Genomic DNA, 17,818 nt, shown 5'->3' with positions numbered 1-17,818 from the left:
CCTTCTCTTCTAGCAGCCGGTGCCACTGCCTTCCAACCCCAGATCTCGTTCCGTAGCACCTCCACCGCCTTCCTCAGCACCACGTTCTCCGCCTGCATGGACTCCAACTCTCTCCTCACTGACGAACTTCTCTCTTGTGATTCGATGTCTTGTTCTTCGCTGGTACGGACACTTGCGCTCCCGCGCTCGATCGAGATCTTGCTCATCACTAGGAGCGGCAATTTGTTGAGCGAAATGCCGCCGGCGTTCCTTCGCCGATCACGGTGCGGAGCTTCGGAGATATTGTCAGCCCCCACTTGAACTTGAGGGCGGTATGCGTCGTATCAGGAGAACAGTGCTCGCGGTGACTTCATACTCGGAGACGAGTCCATGAATCCCGCGACGTCGTCTCTGAAGAAAAAATCATTCAATTTCTTCTCGAAGTGATTCTCCGTAATTGGCACCTCGAATCCGTCGCCATTCGGGGTTGGCTTGGCTGGGATGGCGGCGACTGTCGCATAAATGATGGTCTTTTGATGGCGAAGTCCCCGATCTGAGGTTTGAAGCGCACAAAGAAGACTGGGTCAGCTCCTCCGGGGCAAGCGAAGAGGCCGAACTAGGCGGTCATGGAAAAGGGGGCTCCTTTATCAGGGAGCCGAGGGCGCCAAGGCTGGTCTTGAGGATGAGGGCGAAGGGGGCGGAAGGTTCGTTGGGGCGATAGTAGAGGCAAAGGGAGGGACAGGAGGCAAAGATGGTGGAAAAAAGGAGTTGTGCATGTGGTATTACTGTAGCCGCGTTTTCTATTTGTCAGCTGTCATTTCCATTTTCACATAAAATGATATTTTATTATTTTTTATTTTCTTAAAAAATAATTTTTCATTTTTCATTTTTCTAAAACTTCATTTATTGCCAAGAGATTTTAACCTCAATAAATCTGATTTTATTCTTAAAACCAAAAGAAATCAAAAGCAAAACTACAGCAACTTTGATCAAATCAAGCCATTCGGCTCATCACTTCCTTGAGAATCGCTTCTGTGTCAGCGTAGCACGACCTCGTCAACGGCTCACTCTTCTGCTTCACTGCTGCTTCAAGCTGTCAATCAACATCACAAACTAATTAATTCATTAAACCCCCACAAACATTAATTAATTAATTAATTACGAAAAAAGAATTTCACTTTATTGGGAGGGTAAAATAAAAAGTTTGTAAAATCTGGAGCAAAGTGAAATATTCGTGGGGTTTGTTGCTAAAACGCTACCACGCACCTTCTCGACGCTGTCGAAGAGTCGATTGGCGAGGTCGGTGAGGAGCGGCTTCTGGTCGTCGGCGGCGGCGGAGATAACCTTATCGAAGTCGTAGTACATGACGGTGGAACGCAGGCACAGGTACATCCTCACGTAGTTCCACGCGTCCATTTGCTCGATCAGGTCGGCCAGCGCCAGCAGATCGAAGGCGTAGTGCTTCAGCCGGTACGCAGTCATCTCCCCGATCTCCGCCATGAAGATCCCATCCCTCAGGAACGACCTCGTTCCTGTCTCCTTGTTCTCGATCTCTGCATCACCATGCCCAGTTCCATCAAACCGAATTCAAAATCCAATCTTTTCGAACTGCATGCAGCAAGTCAAAATCCAGAGAACTCACTGTTGGTGACGGTGGGAGACGGAATGGGGCCGGTCAGCCACAGGCCGTTGTCACCTGGCGTGTCCACCTGCTCGGCGGCCGTCGACGGCCGGATCCCCAGCTGCTGAAAGAGAGTGGCCGCCGCGGCGAGGCCTAGAGAAGCTCTTCTTGATATTGGAGGAGGAGATTTGAAATTGGAGGAGGAGGAGAAAGTGGTGACTCCGGCCGGCGATCTTTTGCTCGGGTTGTGGAGGTTCGGTGGAGTCGACGCGGCGTTGAGGTTGGAGAGGGGAGCGGCCATGGCGTGGATGAGTTGAGTGGCGCCTGGCTGAAGCCTTCGAGTTATCCATGGAAGAGAGGTTGCAAGGAGCAGCTGGCCACACAAAGGAAATCCATACCACATGGCTATTATTGACTTTTACTTAGCTCCATTTTTAAGTACACCTATAAAGTATTTAACATCGATTAACTTAAACAACAATCAACAAAATGAAGTCAAGCAGAAGCCCTAAATTAATTCCCTTAAACATCTTCCAAGACTAAACTGGTCAAAAACTGAAAGCCGCACCTTAAGAAAAGGCTGCCTTAAAAAATGGAGGAGTTCGGTTACAGCAAAGTTAGCCACCGTCTCCTCTCTCAGTCAACACCACCATCTGGAGAAGCTTGGAGTATGCATTTCAGTTAAACTTGATATTTAGGAACGTCAAAAATTGAAAGAAAAGCAAATTTTTGTGATAGTTTTTGTAACACATTGTCAACTTCAAGCAATTGAAGAGTAATTACGTCCACATGCACACTCATCGCAGTGAACTGGCAGGGGGATCCCAAGACAGCAATAGAAATTTGCAATTAATCCACCAAAGAAACAACAGGTTTATCTTAATACAATAGGCAATTAAGAATCTAATAGAAACATTTGACTCACCTTCGTTTGAGCTTTCATGGTCCCTTTTAAATTTGCCATCGATAGCAGATCAGTGAGAGGGAGGAAAAGCGCATGCAACTGTATCAGAAAAATGGCAGCGCTGCCTTTTGTTCTCCTTCTGTTAGCTCTTGCTCCAGCCATTGCGCTCTCCTTGGAAATCCACTATTACAGGAATTCATGTTCCAGAGCAGAGATAATCGTAAAGCAAGTAGTCGAGAAGCATTTCCAACAAGATCCATCTGTTCCTGCTGGCCTACTTCGCCTGCACTTCCATGACTGCTTCGTTCGAGTGAGTTGAGATTAACAGTTCGTTCGGTTGTTTGCTAGAGAAGAAAGTTTAGGCCATCCACTAATCTGTTGTATTCGCGCAGGGATGTGATGCTTCCGTTCTTATCGACAGCACCCCAGGCAATGTAGCTGAGAAAGATTCTCCCCCTAACCTGACCCTGCGAACGTTCGATGTGATCGACGAGATCAAGACCGAGCTGGAGAAGGAATGCAGCGGAACAGTGTCTTGTGCAGATATTCTGGCACTCGCGACGAGAGACGCGGTAGCGCTATCAGGAGGAGCAGCTTATGCCCTGCCCACGGGCAGGCGAGATGGCACCATTTCAAGGGCCGCAGACGTGCAACTGCCAAGTCCATCTTCCTCCGTCGAGACAGCTGAAGCTGACTTCAGGAGCATCAATCTGGATTTGGTGGATCTCACTACACTACTCGGTGAGTATTCACTATTCTCGAATGCAATTGGATCGATGCAGCATTGATGTATAGCTTCTTCTGTACATCTCGATTCAGGTGCTCATGCTGTTGGATTCTGCCATTGCTCACTGGTTACCAGCAGGCTCTACGACTACCAAGGCACCGGCTTATCGGATCCGAGAATAGATCCTGCCATGCTTGCTAGTCTCAAACAACAATGCCCACCTGAAGTCGTACTGCCCAGCAACATAACCGAAGACACCAGGATTTTCTTGAACCAAGCAACGTATAGCCCCTTCCGCCTTGATACCTCATTCTATCAAGGTTTGTTCAGCGAGAAGGCAGTGCTTGAACTAGACCAAGGATTGGCTTTCACTGATCTCACCAGCAAGTTGGCTGCAAGATATGTGAGGAGGCCAAAGCTGTTTGTTCACCAATTCTCCAAGTCAATGATCAAGCTCGGTAATGCGGGGGTGTTAACAGGAGCAGATGGAGAGATTAGGCTCGACTGTAGAAAAGTGAACAATGGCACACAAACAACTTTGTCTTAATGTTAAGGGCTCTCTATACTTCCTCAAAGAAAAAGGAGTTCCAATTACATATGTTCTAAGTCACTAGGCCACAAATGTATCTCGTACCTTTGGTTAATCAACTACCAATGTTGTATTCCCTTCTGAGGTTTAAAATTTTAGTCTTTAATTGGAATAATTCAATTTTAATACCGTGTTAAATGTGTGATATGATTTTAGTACTTAGTTTCAAATAAAAGTGTATACTCATTTCCATGAAATAGGTTACAAATGGTTATAAGAATCTCAATCATCTCTTACTGATGCCAAAAGAATTTATATGTAATAAAGTAAAGTATATATGTTATGCACGAGTAGACCCAAAACTACCACATAGCAATGACCTAAAACTCCAAAATCATAATCATACCCCTCTATAGGAGAAGTAAATGTGATTTATAGCTAGGTTGGGACTCTCCCACTAAATTCAATATATCTAGCATCTTATGCAATATTGATTTAGATCATCATTGATATTGCTCGAATATTCTATAGGAAAGTCCTCACATTATCTTTGATTTATTGATATATATTTTAAGCATCTAATTAATTATGTTACAATTATAGGGTAATCACAAGTAATTAATACTTAAAATTTATCATCATTATATTAAGAGCTCATTCTAGTAATTGAAACAGTGCAACCTTCCTTTAGGGAGATCAATTAAATTGGCACGAGACTTACACATATTTACTAATGAGCTAAAAGGAAGGTGAAGGGCTCACTTAAAAATACACCCTCTTTCACTTAATATTTTAATTAATTAATTAAGTTTTCTATAATTACTAATTTTATAACTATTTTTAACTCTTAAAATAGTACAATTATTACTTCTAATATTTATTTTCTAAACTAATTAATTAGAAAAGAAAATAAATATTAAGAATATGAGCGGTGTATACTTCAGCAAAAGCTAAAATCCGCCACCCCAATGGTCCCACACGGTCGACTCCACGATCATCTGTGAGGAAGTAAATTGGAAAATTATAATTAGTCACGACGACAGTGTATACAATCTATATGACATTATAAGTTAATTAAAGCAATAAAAGATGATTATTAAAATAAGAATAAATTTATGGCCCATCTTATTTATAAAATTACAAAAAGATTTGATTGAGTCTCAAATCGGCTCAATTCTTTAATCTTCATTTGTAATTGTATCAGATCCATAGATTTTTATTTCTTCAGTGTGATCATCCCCGCCCGCTCTCCCTTATGTCCCTTTTGATCAGACTTGTAGGGAGACTCTCTAGACATCACCACCAAAGGCCCATGGTTGGAAGAAGATAAGTTTTGGTACCCCGATTTCATTTACATACAAAATATACATGTACAAGTGCTTCCAAAAAGAATTTAAAATTAATAAGAAAAAATTATGGAGTCCTAATCCACTCCCTTGGTTACAAATTTGAAATGAAATATTGATTATACCACAAAAATTGTAGGGCTATAAATTGTTCATCATCCATCCACATAATCACACATTCCTAACACCACTTTTAACTAATACATGCATAAATCAATTTGAAATATATAACAATATCAAAAACTCATGCTCTGATATCAATTGTTGGGTCAAGATGAGAATGTTTAATTATAAAATTAATTTTCTGTAATTTGAACGTCTCATTACAGGATCTTGATATTTTACATATTAATACGAATTAATTTAATGGAACAAACAAAGAATTGAGGTTACCCTTGAAGCGTGCTTGCAATGTCGGATGTACACTCCAAACCTCAAGTCTTCTTTAGTGTTCTCTTCAGGACTCGACTCCATAGTATATCATGTGTGTGTGGGCATACCATGTATATATATAGGGGACTAAATATAATTATTCTATAACTTTATCAAATCTTATCATATCTAGAATGACAAGTTTAAAAAAAACTTTATCTAGATAAAGATTTGATAATTTCTTACCATCACTATCTTGCCATGTGTACAATACACTTGTGAATATTAATCCAATATATTTATATTATATTTCTATTACAATTATGATAAATTATAAGAGTTATAATTTATCTAAATCTAACTCGAGACACTAAAGGGACCTAATCGGACCCAATTAGATTAAGCTTTAGTAATTAATTTTAACCTCATCAACTGCTAACTAGTCAAAATAATTTATTAATCTCATTCTATTCCACTAAAATATTGAGACTGCACTCTTAATCCAATTGAAATTATTGAAGCTTATAATCAATAAATATATCCCGGCCTGATTGATTGATCTAACAGTTTGCTGCTTGAGCAATTGATTATTATGTGAAAATCGGCATGAATGCAATCCTATATAAAAAGAGGTAAATCGATGACATGAATTCTTGAGGGTTTGGCATTTTCTACCATCAAGAGGTAATTCAAAGCGATAAAGAATCATTCAAAGTAAGAAATAGATTGTAAAATATTTCTTCTCCTCCAGAAGGTGTCTGAGAAAGGAGAAAGATAGTGGTGGTAGATCGCTAGGATCAGACCTTGGAGTAGTTGCCTTAGGAGGTAGTGAACCAAGAAAAATCTTGGTATTGTGCATGTGACGTACGTTTGTTTTATGCTTGTATTTTATTTTGTTGTGTATTTTGTTTCTGCTGCGTGTTAACCTTTTGTAGACGAGCACGAAATCAAGACGAAGTGATCAAAGCTATTCACCTTAGAGTAGTTACCTTGGGAGGCAACGAACCAAGTAAAATCTTGGTATTGTGCATGTGACATCAATTTAGTTTATGCTTGCATTTTCTTTTGTTGTATATTTTATTTTTGTTGCGTGTTAACCTTTTGTAGACGAGCACGAAATCTAAACAAAGTGATCAAAGCTATTCACCTTAGAGTAGTTACCTTGGGAGGCAGCAAACCAAATAAAATCTTAGTATTGTGCATGTGACGTTGATTTATTTTATGCTTGTATTTTCTTTTGTCATGTATTTTGTTTCCACTACGTGTTAACCTTTTGTAGATGAACATGAAATCGAGACAAAGTGATCAAAGCTATTCACCCCTCCCTCTAGCTTGTTGGATATTAAGGCATTAACGGATCAATACGATTTTATAGAAAAATTAGAATGCCATCAATTAATGAAAGTTGTAATTGACTTCAAAATTGACATTTTGCATAAATAGATTTAGACTATTAATTTGCTCAAAATCGATTAAGGGTGAATGAGAAATTAATTGTTTAAAGTCAGCCCATAATAACATTAATTATTAATTAATGTTATATATAAGAAAGTGTATGGGGAATAGTCCCACATCGAAGAATTTTGATGGGCTTCCCTTCCTTATTAATGTTGCTATGTTAATAGAGTTAACACAAAAAAACTCATGTGCTCTCTTCTCACAGGTGAGCAATACTTACATCTGTGACACGCGCGAGCGTAATGGGTGTTTTGTCGGCGCACTTTGCACGTGACATCATGTGCACCCGCACATGTCAGTGCCTATGTGGCATCCATGACTGCTGACTGAGTGAACGGATGACAACCTTTGATTACAAAGGTGTGATGGATCGCATGCGATACGATTTGGAGCGTTGGATCGCGAAGAGTCACGATCTGACCGCTGGGATAGGACTTGATCTGAAGCGTCAGATCGAATGGATCATTGGATCCAGATCCGACGGTTGATGACTAAAGGGGAGATCTGAGGGTCACAACCCTTCAGATCTGATAGATGAGATTAAGAGGGCTATGTGAAGGGTTACAACCTTCCAGATCGGACGACCCAAATCGATCCTGCCCAAGGGGTCACATCCACTCACCCAAAGGGTATTCAACCTCTTCATTTGATATAAATAGATCCCTCCAGATGCTAGAAATTCATCGATCAATCATCGATTCTACTCATCTCTTGTGCATCTATGGGCTATGTGAAGGGTTACAACCTTCCAGATCGGACGACCCAAATCGATCCTGCCCAAGGGTCACATCCACTCACCCAAAGGGTATTCAACCTCTTCATTTGATATAAATAGATCCCTCCAGATGCTAGAAATTCATCGATCAATCATCGATTCTACTCATCTCTTGTGCATCTATCTCATCTTGTGCATTCGGAGTCTAAAAAACCTACGAGAAGGTTCGTTGATCTCGAAATTTGAAGTGCTACTATTCCGAGACATTCGTCTATCTTGGGAACGAGTTACTACTATCCCTTCAGATGCTAGAAATTCATCGATCAATCATCGATTCTACTCATCTCTTGTGCATCTATCTCATCTTGTGCATTCGGAGTCTAAAAAGCCTACGAAAAGGTTCGCTAATCTCAGAATTTGAAGTGCTACTATTTCGACGTTCGTCTATCTTGGGAACGAGTTACTACTATCCGTAAGCACCATAACGGAGCAATATTGTTTACGGAGATAGTGTTGAACACTAGCCTCGACGATCCATATCAATTTGCATCCTCCCTGGGAAGCTACCGGACCCAACATAGCTTCACCGATCCTAACCCAAAAATATCATTTAAAGCTTTTTTTAGAGACTTTGAACTATATTAAAGTTATTTTCATCTTTTGCTCCATAGGATTTTGAGACTATTTAAACCTTGTTGTTAGCTAGGGATTATTATCTTTTGTTTGGAATCAACCTCTTTGTTGATGATTTTTGATATTTTCTCTGAGTTTCTACTGTGAAAATGAACCTCCAAAATAATTATTATTCTATCCGACATCAATAATGACCAATCATTAATTGACTCTTTCCTTTGTCAACTAGTTTATGTTGAATAGATTTGGAAATCTATTTTTCTCTTTACTAGAGATAGCAAGAACTTTGTATTTTTCTTAATTTGGCCTTTGATTGTCTTTTAGGTTGAGGCATATGAGAACATTTGGGCATTCAAACAATAGAAATTCCAATTGAAAGCTTTATTTTCATCTTCCTCATCACCATATATCTCCTATAGCATACACTTTTCTATCCATTGAGTAAGGAATTAAGTTGGTCAAAGTAAATATCATATTTTATCAAGTAATAGATTCTAGACCTTAATAGATAGATCATTAGAGCATCTTCATTTTAGACAAAATTAATATCAAATGTATATATACATCACTAGATTCGTTCTTTCTTCTTTTTACCATCCTTAATTGAAGATTAAAGGATATCCAAAAGAGTCATATGTCCTTTGAAATATTCAATTCTCATCAATAGTTGAGCAACTAATTCTCTATTTGGTTATAGTTTTCATAACATAGGTTCAATAGAAGTTCATCATTTATGGCTAAACTAATGTATATTGATAGGTTTAATTAAGATAATAACTTAAAAGTATTCAAACATATATTATTATCCATAATTGATAATAAAATTCTTATTATTGAAAAATTATGTAGCTGTCAAATGTATATATTTTTTTCATTTAAATTTCTCACCTTATAATGATTATATAAATATAATATTAATACTTTGATAGGTGATGGGTGACTCCATATGTCTTTTTTATTTTATCTATTATTTCATAAATTGAACCGTAGAAATATTATCTAGTTGTGAATTTTTATCTCTGTAGTTCTTGTACAGAACAATATACAAGGGCTCTATTATCAAAAAAAACAAATAAATATATAATTTGTCTTCCTATCATCAATAGTACTAAAGTATCAAGAGGCTTCTTAATTTTGAGAAGTGAACATGACCCTTAATTAATTTAGTAGTGTATTTCATATGACGTTTACCGTCCATATCGAAAATAATATTGAATATTCTTTTTCTCAAAACGGTGGAATTCACCACCTTAGCCGTCTCACACGATTGGCCCTTACAGTACCATTTTCAGTATTTTCGGTGTAAATCGAAAATTCTACAGTTGATCACGAAAATACCGAAATTCCGGTATTGCCTTTTCGGTATGGTAACGGTATATTTTTTTATGCCATTTTCGATACGATATACGGTTCGTATGCAAAATGGTATACCGTCCGAAGCCCTAAACATGACCCTATGCCATTGAGGCATAATATTGAATATTCTTACTCCAACAACTCTTCAACCCAATTAATATTGATACTATTGTCTCCAACAACTCGTCAACCCTACTAAAATTGATACCATTAATGTTAGTAACCATATACTTGATAGATTCTCTACCTATCTTTCAAACTACACTATTTATTATATGATGTATGTAAATACATCATAATATTCTATAATTATATCAACATATTTGTGAATAGTCACCTTTCTATTGTAGTATAATAAAAAATTGATAATGCTCATTCACGAATATCATATTCAACCATCATACATACACATTACTTTTTGCAAGATAAGATTCAATTCTTTATCTCCAATTGTTCGTCTAGGTACAAATTAATTGACAATTTCATATATGATCAAACTTTTTGATATTAGACATGATGTTGTAATAGTAAAGTAGAGGAATTCAATTGAAATGAATTTTTTAAATAGCCAGTTTCTTTTCTTTTTTTTGCATCATCAATCATAATTTGCTTGTTAACCTTATCTAAGAAGGTTACTAGATAAATATCAACTATATCACATACCTTTGCCAATGAAAAGAAAGACATAATTAACATCACATTGTGATTATGTAACAAAACACTTGTGTTACTCCCTAATGTCATTGTAATGGTTAAACCATTCCGACTAGTCGAGTCACTTCCACTAAGTCACTAACACTACCTGTACTGCGATATATTAAATTTGTTGTTCAAATTCATATTTAGCTCGAGAGACCTGAAAAAAAATAAAAATTAATATTTTTGATATTATCGTTGCAATCTTCAAATTTATCATATACTTATCGAGAGACTATTAAACACTTTTAAAAGATCTGGATACTAACCAGATGTTAGGATCATTTCAACTCTTTTAGAGGCCTTGGATAAAAAAAAATTTAAATATTTATTTAAAAAAAAATATTTAAAATATTTTTTTAACTTAAAAAAATAAAGTAAAATTAGTAATAAAAGTTTATATTCAAATTTTGATAATAATTTTTTTTAATTAATAAAATTTCTAAATTATTTAATCTTAGACATTATTAATAATTTTATTAATCTTAATTTAAAAAATTTCTTTTTGTTGAAAATATACTAACAAGCATTTTCAATAAGTATTTTAATTTATGTATTGGGAAAAAATTTATTTTTTATATAATTTAATATCTCAAGTATTATTTTTAAATTTTAATTTATTTTTTAAAAATATTTAATTCTGAAAATAAATCTAAATCATCATCAGATAGTATGTTAAGTTTTTAAAATTTAAATATGTTAATCATAATAAAATTTCATCTAAAAACATGAGGAGAAACTAAGGTGTTATTTTTTTAATTTATATAATAAAAAATTTAATTTGATGTTTAAAAAATTAATATACTATTTTATATTAAATGAATAAAGGACTTATATTTTTTATTTATCGAGGAAGAGAAAGAAAAAAAAGGAAGTGTAAGAGTGAATCATATGATAAAAAAAAGAAAAAAAATAAATGAAACAGGAAAAGAGTACATAAATATTGATGAGAGAAGAAAATCATCAACGACTATGAGAACGTTTTTTTTAAAGATCAATACAGAAAAAAATCGACCAATTAAAAAAAAATAAGATATATAATTAAAAAATTAACAACAAAAAAATTAAAATAATCAAAAATAAAAAATTAAAAATAGATATATTTTTTAAACTAATCTAAAATTAAACCGAGTACTTTTTTTTAAAAAATAAATATAAATAATATTAAAAATATAAAAAAATTAAGGGGCCCAATTTTATTGCTCGAGGAGGCACTGCAAGATGTTGCTCGAGGCTTGCTGCATCATTAGACTCAATCATGTCACAATATAAACAGTGCCAATAAAAATAATTTTTTAATTGACACAAATGTATAGATAATAAGACTCTTAATATAATACTATTTATCTATTTATGCATTATTAAAAAAAGTATTAAAAATAAAAATATCTATATCAAACATTTATTAAATATAAAAATTTTCAATTAATTAATTATGTTAGTTATCCTATCACAATCAGGATCAAGAAGGGACAATGGATGCCCCTCACGTCTTATTGAATTTCATTTCATATGGTAATCAAGTTTTTTTTAGTTAATACATAAATTTAACAATAATTTCTACATTTTTTTTTCCATTTTATGCCAACTCTTTAACATCAATTAGAAGAATTTTAACACACACTTTACAAACATTATGTTAAAAAAAAAAGGAAAATAAAATGTTGGAATAAGTTTGAAAAAAAAATGCAAATTGTCTTCCTTCCTTTACTTGTAAAGGTGAATCAAACAAGAGGAGGTGCGTGCGAGGAGCAGCTCATATCATGTGAGAATTACAGAGACATTTCGTCGAACAGGGAGACAGCCGAGCGCCCACCTCCAGGACATGCCGTACGAGCCTACCCGCCGCGGGCGCCCACATCCCCTCGGGGCCTGCACCAGTGCATTTAACAGTCGCAGCCGGCCAAACGCGCACCCGCTTCCTCCTTTCCATTTACCTTCTCCAGTCTCCACCATCGCCGAAGAGCAGCAGCTAGTAACCATCCATGGGGACCTCCATTAATGCCACCATTATTGAACGCAGACGCGCCTCGTAATTGTTGGGTTCACAGAGGACAGCAACCGAATAGTTGTCGATCGGCCACTGGCCGCCGGATGAAGACGCACTGTGCCACTCTACGCGGCTCGGGCCCTCCCTTTATGACGCATGCATGATTGCTTCCTGCTGTAAGCTTGCGCTTATCGTGTTATAAATCGCCTTCGCCGTGAAAGCGAGCGCGCTTTGTTCCGAAGGTCCTGCACGATGACGGCCAAGCCTCGCCGCCACGCCGCCGATCGTCTCTTCGGGACCGGCAGCGCGGCCGGGGCGGAGGACCTCCCCGACCTCGACGAGGACGAGGTGCTATGGTCCGAGGAGGACGTCTGTCGCAGAGGGGTCGATCACCGGCGCTTCAAGTTAGCTTCAGGGGCGCTGTCGTTCGCCTTCGGCGACGGGAGCTCGCCGGACCGGCGTGCGGCGGCGTCGACGCCGATGAAGGTGCCGGCCCGGACCGGGTTCATCAAGGCGGCGGCGGCGGTGGAGGGAGAGGAGGAGGGCGGCGGGTGGGTGCCGCCGCACGAGTACCTGGCGAGAGAGAAGGGGCGGAGTGGATCCACGTCGGTGCTCGAGGGGGTGGGACGGACGCTGAAGGGCCGCGACGTGATCCGGGTTCGCGACGCGGTTTGGAGTCGAACCGGGTTCTTTGGTTGAAATCCGAACCGAAATCTAGCACTCTTTTTTTATCTCATGCATGCAGCGTCACTTAGATTCTGTACTAGTTATATATTATCGTTTGAGGATGAAATCAAATGAACTGAACTGAATCACTTGGAGTTGAATCATGATTTTTTAATCATGTAAAACCACTGAGATGACAAATTCTTTTTTTCTTTTTCTTTTAAATTGAAATGAAATGAAAATTCGGATACATTTTATCCATGTTACCTCCTAACCACTCAAAACCTCTTATACATTATCCACTGCAAAGCCTGAGCTGCAAGCCATGGAGTCCCTCTCTTCTCCATCCCGTGCTCTTCCATCTCATCATCCTTTCCTCGCCCACTGCTTCACCCAGCCAAGAACAACTCCGCAGCTGCATTTTCCAATAAAATCGCCCAAAAACAGTCACTACAAATTCCTCTTCCATGCTGCGTCTCCAGCTCGTCGAGCTCCCAAGAACACTCTCAGTGCAGTAGCAGAAGCAGCACAGCACAAGCAGGCGGTGACTTGACAGGCCTCGTTCAGAACGGGTAATTGGCGATGTCGTTAATGCGGTAGCTGCAGTTAAGCATGGGTATTTGCGTTAAATCTGTGAAATTAAACTTGCAGTGTGCTGCTGTTGTCGATCTATTGGGTCGCCAATTTCGTTGTTCCTGGGCTGATGAGCAAGGATTTTGAACCAGTCGTCGCTTCAGAAACAGAGAAGGAAACAGAGGAGGAAACGGAGGAGGAAGCCATTCATGGAGGAGAGATGAAACAAGGCACGAATGTACAAGCAAAAGTGAAGGCAAAGAGGAGATCAAGAGGCACGAAGAAAACTGCCAGTTCAAGATGAGATTATGATAACTTTGTCATTTGTTGACTGAAGAAGATATTTTGTTGCCTTTTCCCCCCAAGAAATTAAAGATGTGCATGTTCTTTAAGTTATTGCAAATCTAGTCGAAACTAATTGTATCTTATTTTTCAATGCTATTATTGCGTTAAAGATATGTATAATTGTTGTTCTTATCAAAAGTTGAAAATCAGTTGCGCAATGAAGTAGCTTAGAGTTGACTTTTATAAAAGGATTGTTCATCTCTTAAATTTGCGTATCTAAAAATTAAATTTTTAAACATTATTTAAAATAAATCAGATTAAATCGTAGCCTTAATGAATTCCAACATTTGAAGCAGTAGATAATGATCAAACACTCTGCAATTTCCGCCGCCGCAGCCGTCGCATCTGCTTCTTCCCTTCGGCCGCCGTTTTTCACCCAAATCCAGCATCAGAATCAGCAGTGCGTCAACGATCTCATCAGCAGCCTCTGCAAGCAGTATCGCTTCCGCGACGCCCTCGGCGCCTTCCACTCTCTCCCTCCGCACCTCCACCTTTTCCCCTCCACCTACGCCAACCTCTTCCTCGCCGGCTCCAACCTCCGCTCCCTCGCCGATGTCCGACTCCTCCATCGCCACCTCACCGCCTCCCCCTGCCTCCCCGACACCATCCTCCACAATCACATCCTCAACGCCTACGGTAAATGCGGCGCTCCCGATGATGCCCGCCGCCTGTTCGACGAAATGCCGAACAGGAATCGCGTCTCTTGGACCTCCATCATCTCCGGATGCTCGCAGAACGGCCGCGACCTCGACGCCGTGGAGCTCTATCTCGGCATGCTCCGCTCGGGGTTGCGCTCCGATCACTTCGCGCTGGGAAACGTCGTCAGAGCATGCTCCGGCCTGGCCGACGTCCAGCTGGGAAGGCAGCTCCACTGCCACGCAGTGAAATCGAACTGCGGCGGAGATAAGCTCGTACACAATGCTCTTGTCACCATGTATGCGAGGTTGGATCGGATCGATGATGCAGCTTTGGTATTTGAATCAATTAAAGAGAAAGATCCAGTTTCATGGGGGTCGATGATTGCCGCCTTTGCTCAGCAGGGTTATGAGCTGGAAGCGCTGCATCTTTTCAGAGAGATGATCTGTTCAGGTATTCATTCCCCCAATGAATTCCATTTTGGCAGTGCATTTAGTGCTTGTGGAAATATAAAAAATTTGCAGTATGGTGAGCAAATGCATGGCATTTGCTACAAATTTGGGTACGAAAGGAATGAATTTGCTGGATCTTCACTGAGTGAAATGTATGCTCAATGTGGATTGTTAGATCGCACAAAGAAGGTGTTTTATGAGATAGAAATGCCTGATCTGGTTTCATGGAATTCTATAGTGAGTGCATTCTCTTCTCTAGGTCTATCTGATGAAGCAATTCAGTTGTTCTCCGAGATGAGAGATATTGGTGTAGAACCCGATGATATCACCATTCGATGTTTGCTTTGTGCCTGTACAGGCTGTGATTCCTTACTGAAAGGGGAAATGATCCATTCTTATGCAGTGAAATTGGCTTGGGATGAAAATATTGCTGTTTTCAATTCTCTCCTTATGATGCACTCAAAGTGTTCTGGTTTGTCAACAGCAATCAAACTATTTGAAGAGATGAAGGATCGAGATCTTGTTTCTTGGAACACAATTCTTTCTGCTTGTTTGCAACACCAGCAATCAAAAGAAGTCTTCCCATTTATAAATCTCATGCAAAATTCAGAGTTCAAATTCGACCCGATTACGTTGAACACGATACTCAATGCTTGCGCTGACTTGGCTTACTTAGATATGGGCAATCAGGTTCATGCCTATGCGCTGAAAGTTGGACTGGAATTCGACACAATGGTACGCAATGCTATAATTGATACTTATGCAAAATGTGGTAGCTTAGGAGATGCAAGAATGTTATTTGATTTGGTAGGTGATAGAAATGATGTATTCTCTTGGAGCAGTTTGATTCTTGGGTATGCTCAATATGGGCATGCGAAAGAATCTCTTGAGTTGTTTTGGCATATGCAAAGTTTGGGTCTCAAGCCAAATCATGTTACCTATATCAGTGTCCTTACAGCTTGTAGTCATGTCGGCCTAATAGATCAAGGACTACATTTCTTTAATATGATGGAAACTGTACATGGAATTGAGCCTACAAAAGAGCATTGTTCATGTGTCATCGATATGCTTGCTCGAGCTGGAAGATTAACTGATGCAGAAAAATTCATCAATCAAATGCCTTTTAAACCAGATATCATTATGTGGAAGACTATCCTAGCTGCTTGTAGGATACATGGTAATGCGGAAATTGGAAGAAATGCTGCAGAAAACATATTAAGGATTGATCCACAAAATTCTGGAGCTTATGCCTTATTATGCAGCATCTATTCTTCGTCTGGAAGTTGGGATGATGTTGCAAGGTTAAGGAAGGTGATGAAAAGCAACAATGTTAAGAAATTGCCTGGTAAGAGTTGGATTAAGCTAAAGGGAGATGTACATTCTTTCATTGCAGAAGATACTTCACACCAACAATCAGAAGGCATATATGAAATGTTAGAGCTGCTGGGATTAGAGATGGTTGATTACAACTTTGATCTTGGACAACTATATCTGCATGATTAGATTAAAGCACACACAAAGAAAACTTTTTACCAATGATTTTCAGCAGGAAATTGCTTTTAGACATGATGCACCGTTTAACTCAAACCATACAACATTTGCAGTAGCATCAGGCATTGCAGGTTATTGTATGCCTCGTGTAATCATTCGGATAACTGGGATATCCTCGGAATGAATGCCACCGCAATTTTCAATTGCAGCTACAGTTGCAGCAGTTTTCTGATTTGTCATCAAGTTCATAAAATGTGGCACCATGCAGTGGTAACATTTCAAACCTCTATACGTTCTCTGACTTCTAGTAATTTGGTTGATCCAAATCGAAATGCTATTGTTAATATATTTTTCTCATTTTTATTTTGTTGTAGGACATCAACGAGTTGAAAGATCTACTTTGACCAAATACTTCTCCACATATCTTTATGACCAGTGAATTGCAAAGGTCTCAACAACCAATCGGTTCACATCTGATACAAATCGCATTGCAACTTCCATAGTAACAACCATAGAGATAAGTTTAGATGGGTCATTTGTTCAATTATGTAGGGTTATAAATGTGTATCAAAGCAAACTTAATACTAGGATTGGTGAATGATCAAACAGAAATGGACTCCCTATAAATAGCATGCTTCTTTCAACCTTACATGCCACAAGCAATTGTCTACGTGGACTTAAAACTGAATCATACCAGCAATTTTCACTTTTTCCCACAGTTTCAGCCTTTTCTTGATATACCACTTTATCATGCATCATATCTTTGAAAAACTGGAGCGTCCAATTTTCTTCAGTTTATTTTATTTACTGTGGGAATGACAATGAACATCCAATGTATTAACCAGAGCATTCTGTACTTTGATGAAATTGTGCAGGGATTCTGTATTTAGTGATAAGTTCATGTTGAAGATCACTTTGGTGTTTGATGATGTTATGCTCAGTCTGTAATTGAAGATGGAAAAAATGGAGAAACCAACGCTGAAGTTGGATTACAATGGGTGGATTGGGAGATAGATAGCAATGAGGTCATCTCGTTCCTTATTAGAAAGGAGATGATGTCGGAATCAAGATCGCACGGTAGCTACTGGGAAAACCCCATGTGATACATATCCTTGGTGTGGGAAGAACAATCACATGCTACAGTTGAATTTTTTCCTACCACAAGCACAAGTTTTAACACTTGTTCAAAATTCATCAAAAAATTGTTGCATTGTTTGTTTGGGGATCAAAATGTCAAATGCATTGAAAAGAATCATGATTAAGTATATGTGTTTTTGTATTGTTACAATCCAATTGTAACATCCAATTGTATACGAGACAACTTGTGCA

General features: G+C 38.5%; 4 protein-coding genes and 1 pseudogene across 4 annotated transcripts; 4 read left to right on the top strand and 1 right to left on the bottom strand.

Moving 5' to 3' along the window:
- Nucleotides 1–904: 904 nt before the first annotated feature.
- On the bottom strand, nt 905–1,986 carry LOC141813960 (photosynthetic NDH subunit of lumenal location 3, chloroplastic-like). Its single transcript, XM_074701964.1, has 3 exons — nt 1,622–1,986; nt 1,246–1,532; nt 905–1,072 (listed from the first exon to the last, which is right to left on the bottom strand). The coding sequence occupies exons 1-3, from the start codon at nt 1,899–1,901 to the stop codon at nt 974–976; spliced, it is 666 nt and encodes a 221-aa protein (XP_074558065.1). The 5' UTR covers nt 1,902–1,986; the 3' UTR covers nt 905–973.
- A 630-nt stretch (nt 1,987–2,616) lies between these two features.
- LOC141812978 (peroxidase 57-like) lies at nt 2,617–3,778 on the top strand. Its single transcript, XM_074700907.1, has 3 exons — nt 2,617–2,814; nt 2,897–3,245; nt 3,324–3,778. The coding sequence occupies exons 1-3, from the start codon at nt 2,617–2,619 to the stop codon at nt 3,776–3,778; spliced, it is 1,002 nt and encodes a 333-aa protein (XP_074557008.1).
- An 8,572-nt stretch (nt 3,779–12,350) lies between these two features.
- LOC141814060 (protein S40-6-like) lies at nt 12,351–13,153 on the top strand. Its single transcript, XM_074702063.1, has one exon. The coding sequence runs from the start codon at nt 12,579–12,581 to the stop codon at nt 13,023–13,025; it is 447 nt and encodes a 148-aa protein (XP_074558164.1). The 5' UTR covers nt 12,351–12,578; the 3' UTR covers nt 13,026–13,153.
- Nucleotides 13,154–13,210: 57 nt separating this feature from the next.
- On the top strand, nt 13,211–13,961 carry LOC141814058 (uncharacterized; annotated as a pseudogene).
- A 251-nt stretch (nt 13,962–14,212) lies between these two features.
- Nucleotides 14,213–16,772, top strand: LOC141813965 (pentatricopeptide repeat-containing protein At3g53360, mitochondrial). Its single transcript, XM_074701966.1, has one exon. It carries the CDS (start codon nt 14,213–14,215, stop codon nt 16,499–16,501), a length of 2,289 nt encoding a protein of 762 aa, XP_074558067.1. The 3' UTR covers nt 16,502–16,772.
- Nucleotides 16,773–17,818: the final 1,046 nt, after the last annotated feature.

Source organism: Curcuma longa, chromosome 20 (assembly GCF_044706935.1).
Source record: "Curcuma longa cultivar G26 ecotype Majalengka, Jawa Barat chromosome 20, ITB_CL_G26_1.1, whole genome shotgun sequence".
NCBI classification, from domain to species: Eukaryota; Viridiplantae; Streptophyta; class Magnoliopsida; order Zingiberales; family Zingiberaceae; genus Curcuma; species Curcuma longa.
The sequence above is the reverse complement of the archived record's forward strand: the minus strand, read 5'-3'. Positions and strand labels throughout refer to the sequence as shown.

What these genes read in the sequence shown, in the direction of transcription:
- LOC141814060 (XM_074702063.1), top strand. Translation starts at nt 12,579, where the DNA reads ATGACGGCCAAGCCTCGCCGCCACGCCGCCGATCGTCTCTTCGGGACC.
- LOC141812978 (XM_074700907.1), top strand. Translation starts at nt 2,617, where the DNA reads ATGGCAGCGCTGCCTTTTGTTCTCCTTCTGTTAGCTCTTGCTCCAGCC. An exon ending in TCCATGACTGCTTCGTTCGA is followed by an intron (nt 2,815 to 2,896) that starts GTGAGTTGAGAT and finishes GTATTCGCGCAG; the next exon opens with GGATGTGATGCTTCCGTTCT. An exon ending in GGATCTCACTACACTACTCG is followed by an intron (nt 3,246 to 3,323) that starts GTGAGTATTCAC and finishes ATCTCGATTCAG; the next exon opens with GTGCTCATGCTGTTGGATTC.
- LOC141813965 (XM_074701966.1), top strand. Translation starts at nt 14,213, where the DNA reads ATGATCAAACACTCTGCAATTTCCGCCGCCGCAGCCGTCGCATCTGCT.
- LOC141813960 (XM_074701964.1), bottom strand. Translation starts at nt 1,901, where the DNA reads ATGGCCGCTCCCCTCTCCAACCTCAACGCCGCGTCGACTCCACCGAAC. An exon ending in GTCTCCCACCGTCACCAACA is followed by an intron (nt 1,533 to 1,621) that starts GTGAGTTCTCTG and finishes ATGGTGATGCAG; the next exon opens with AGATCGAGAACAAGGAGACA. An exon ending in TCTTCGACAGCGTCGAGAAG is followed by an intron (nt 1,073 to 1,245) that starts GTGCGTGGTAGC and finishes GTTGATTGACAG; the next exon opens with CTTGAAGCAGCAGTGAAGCA.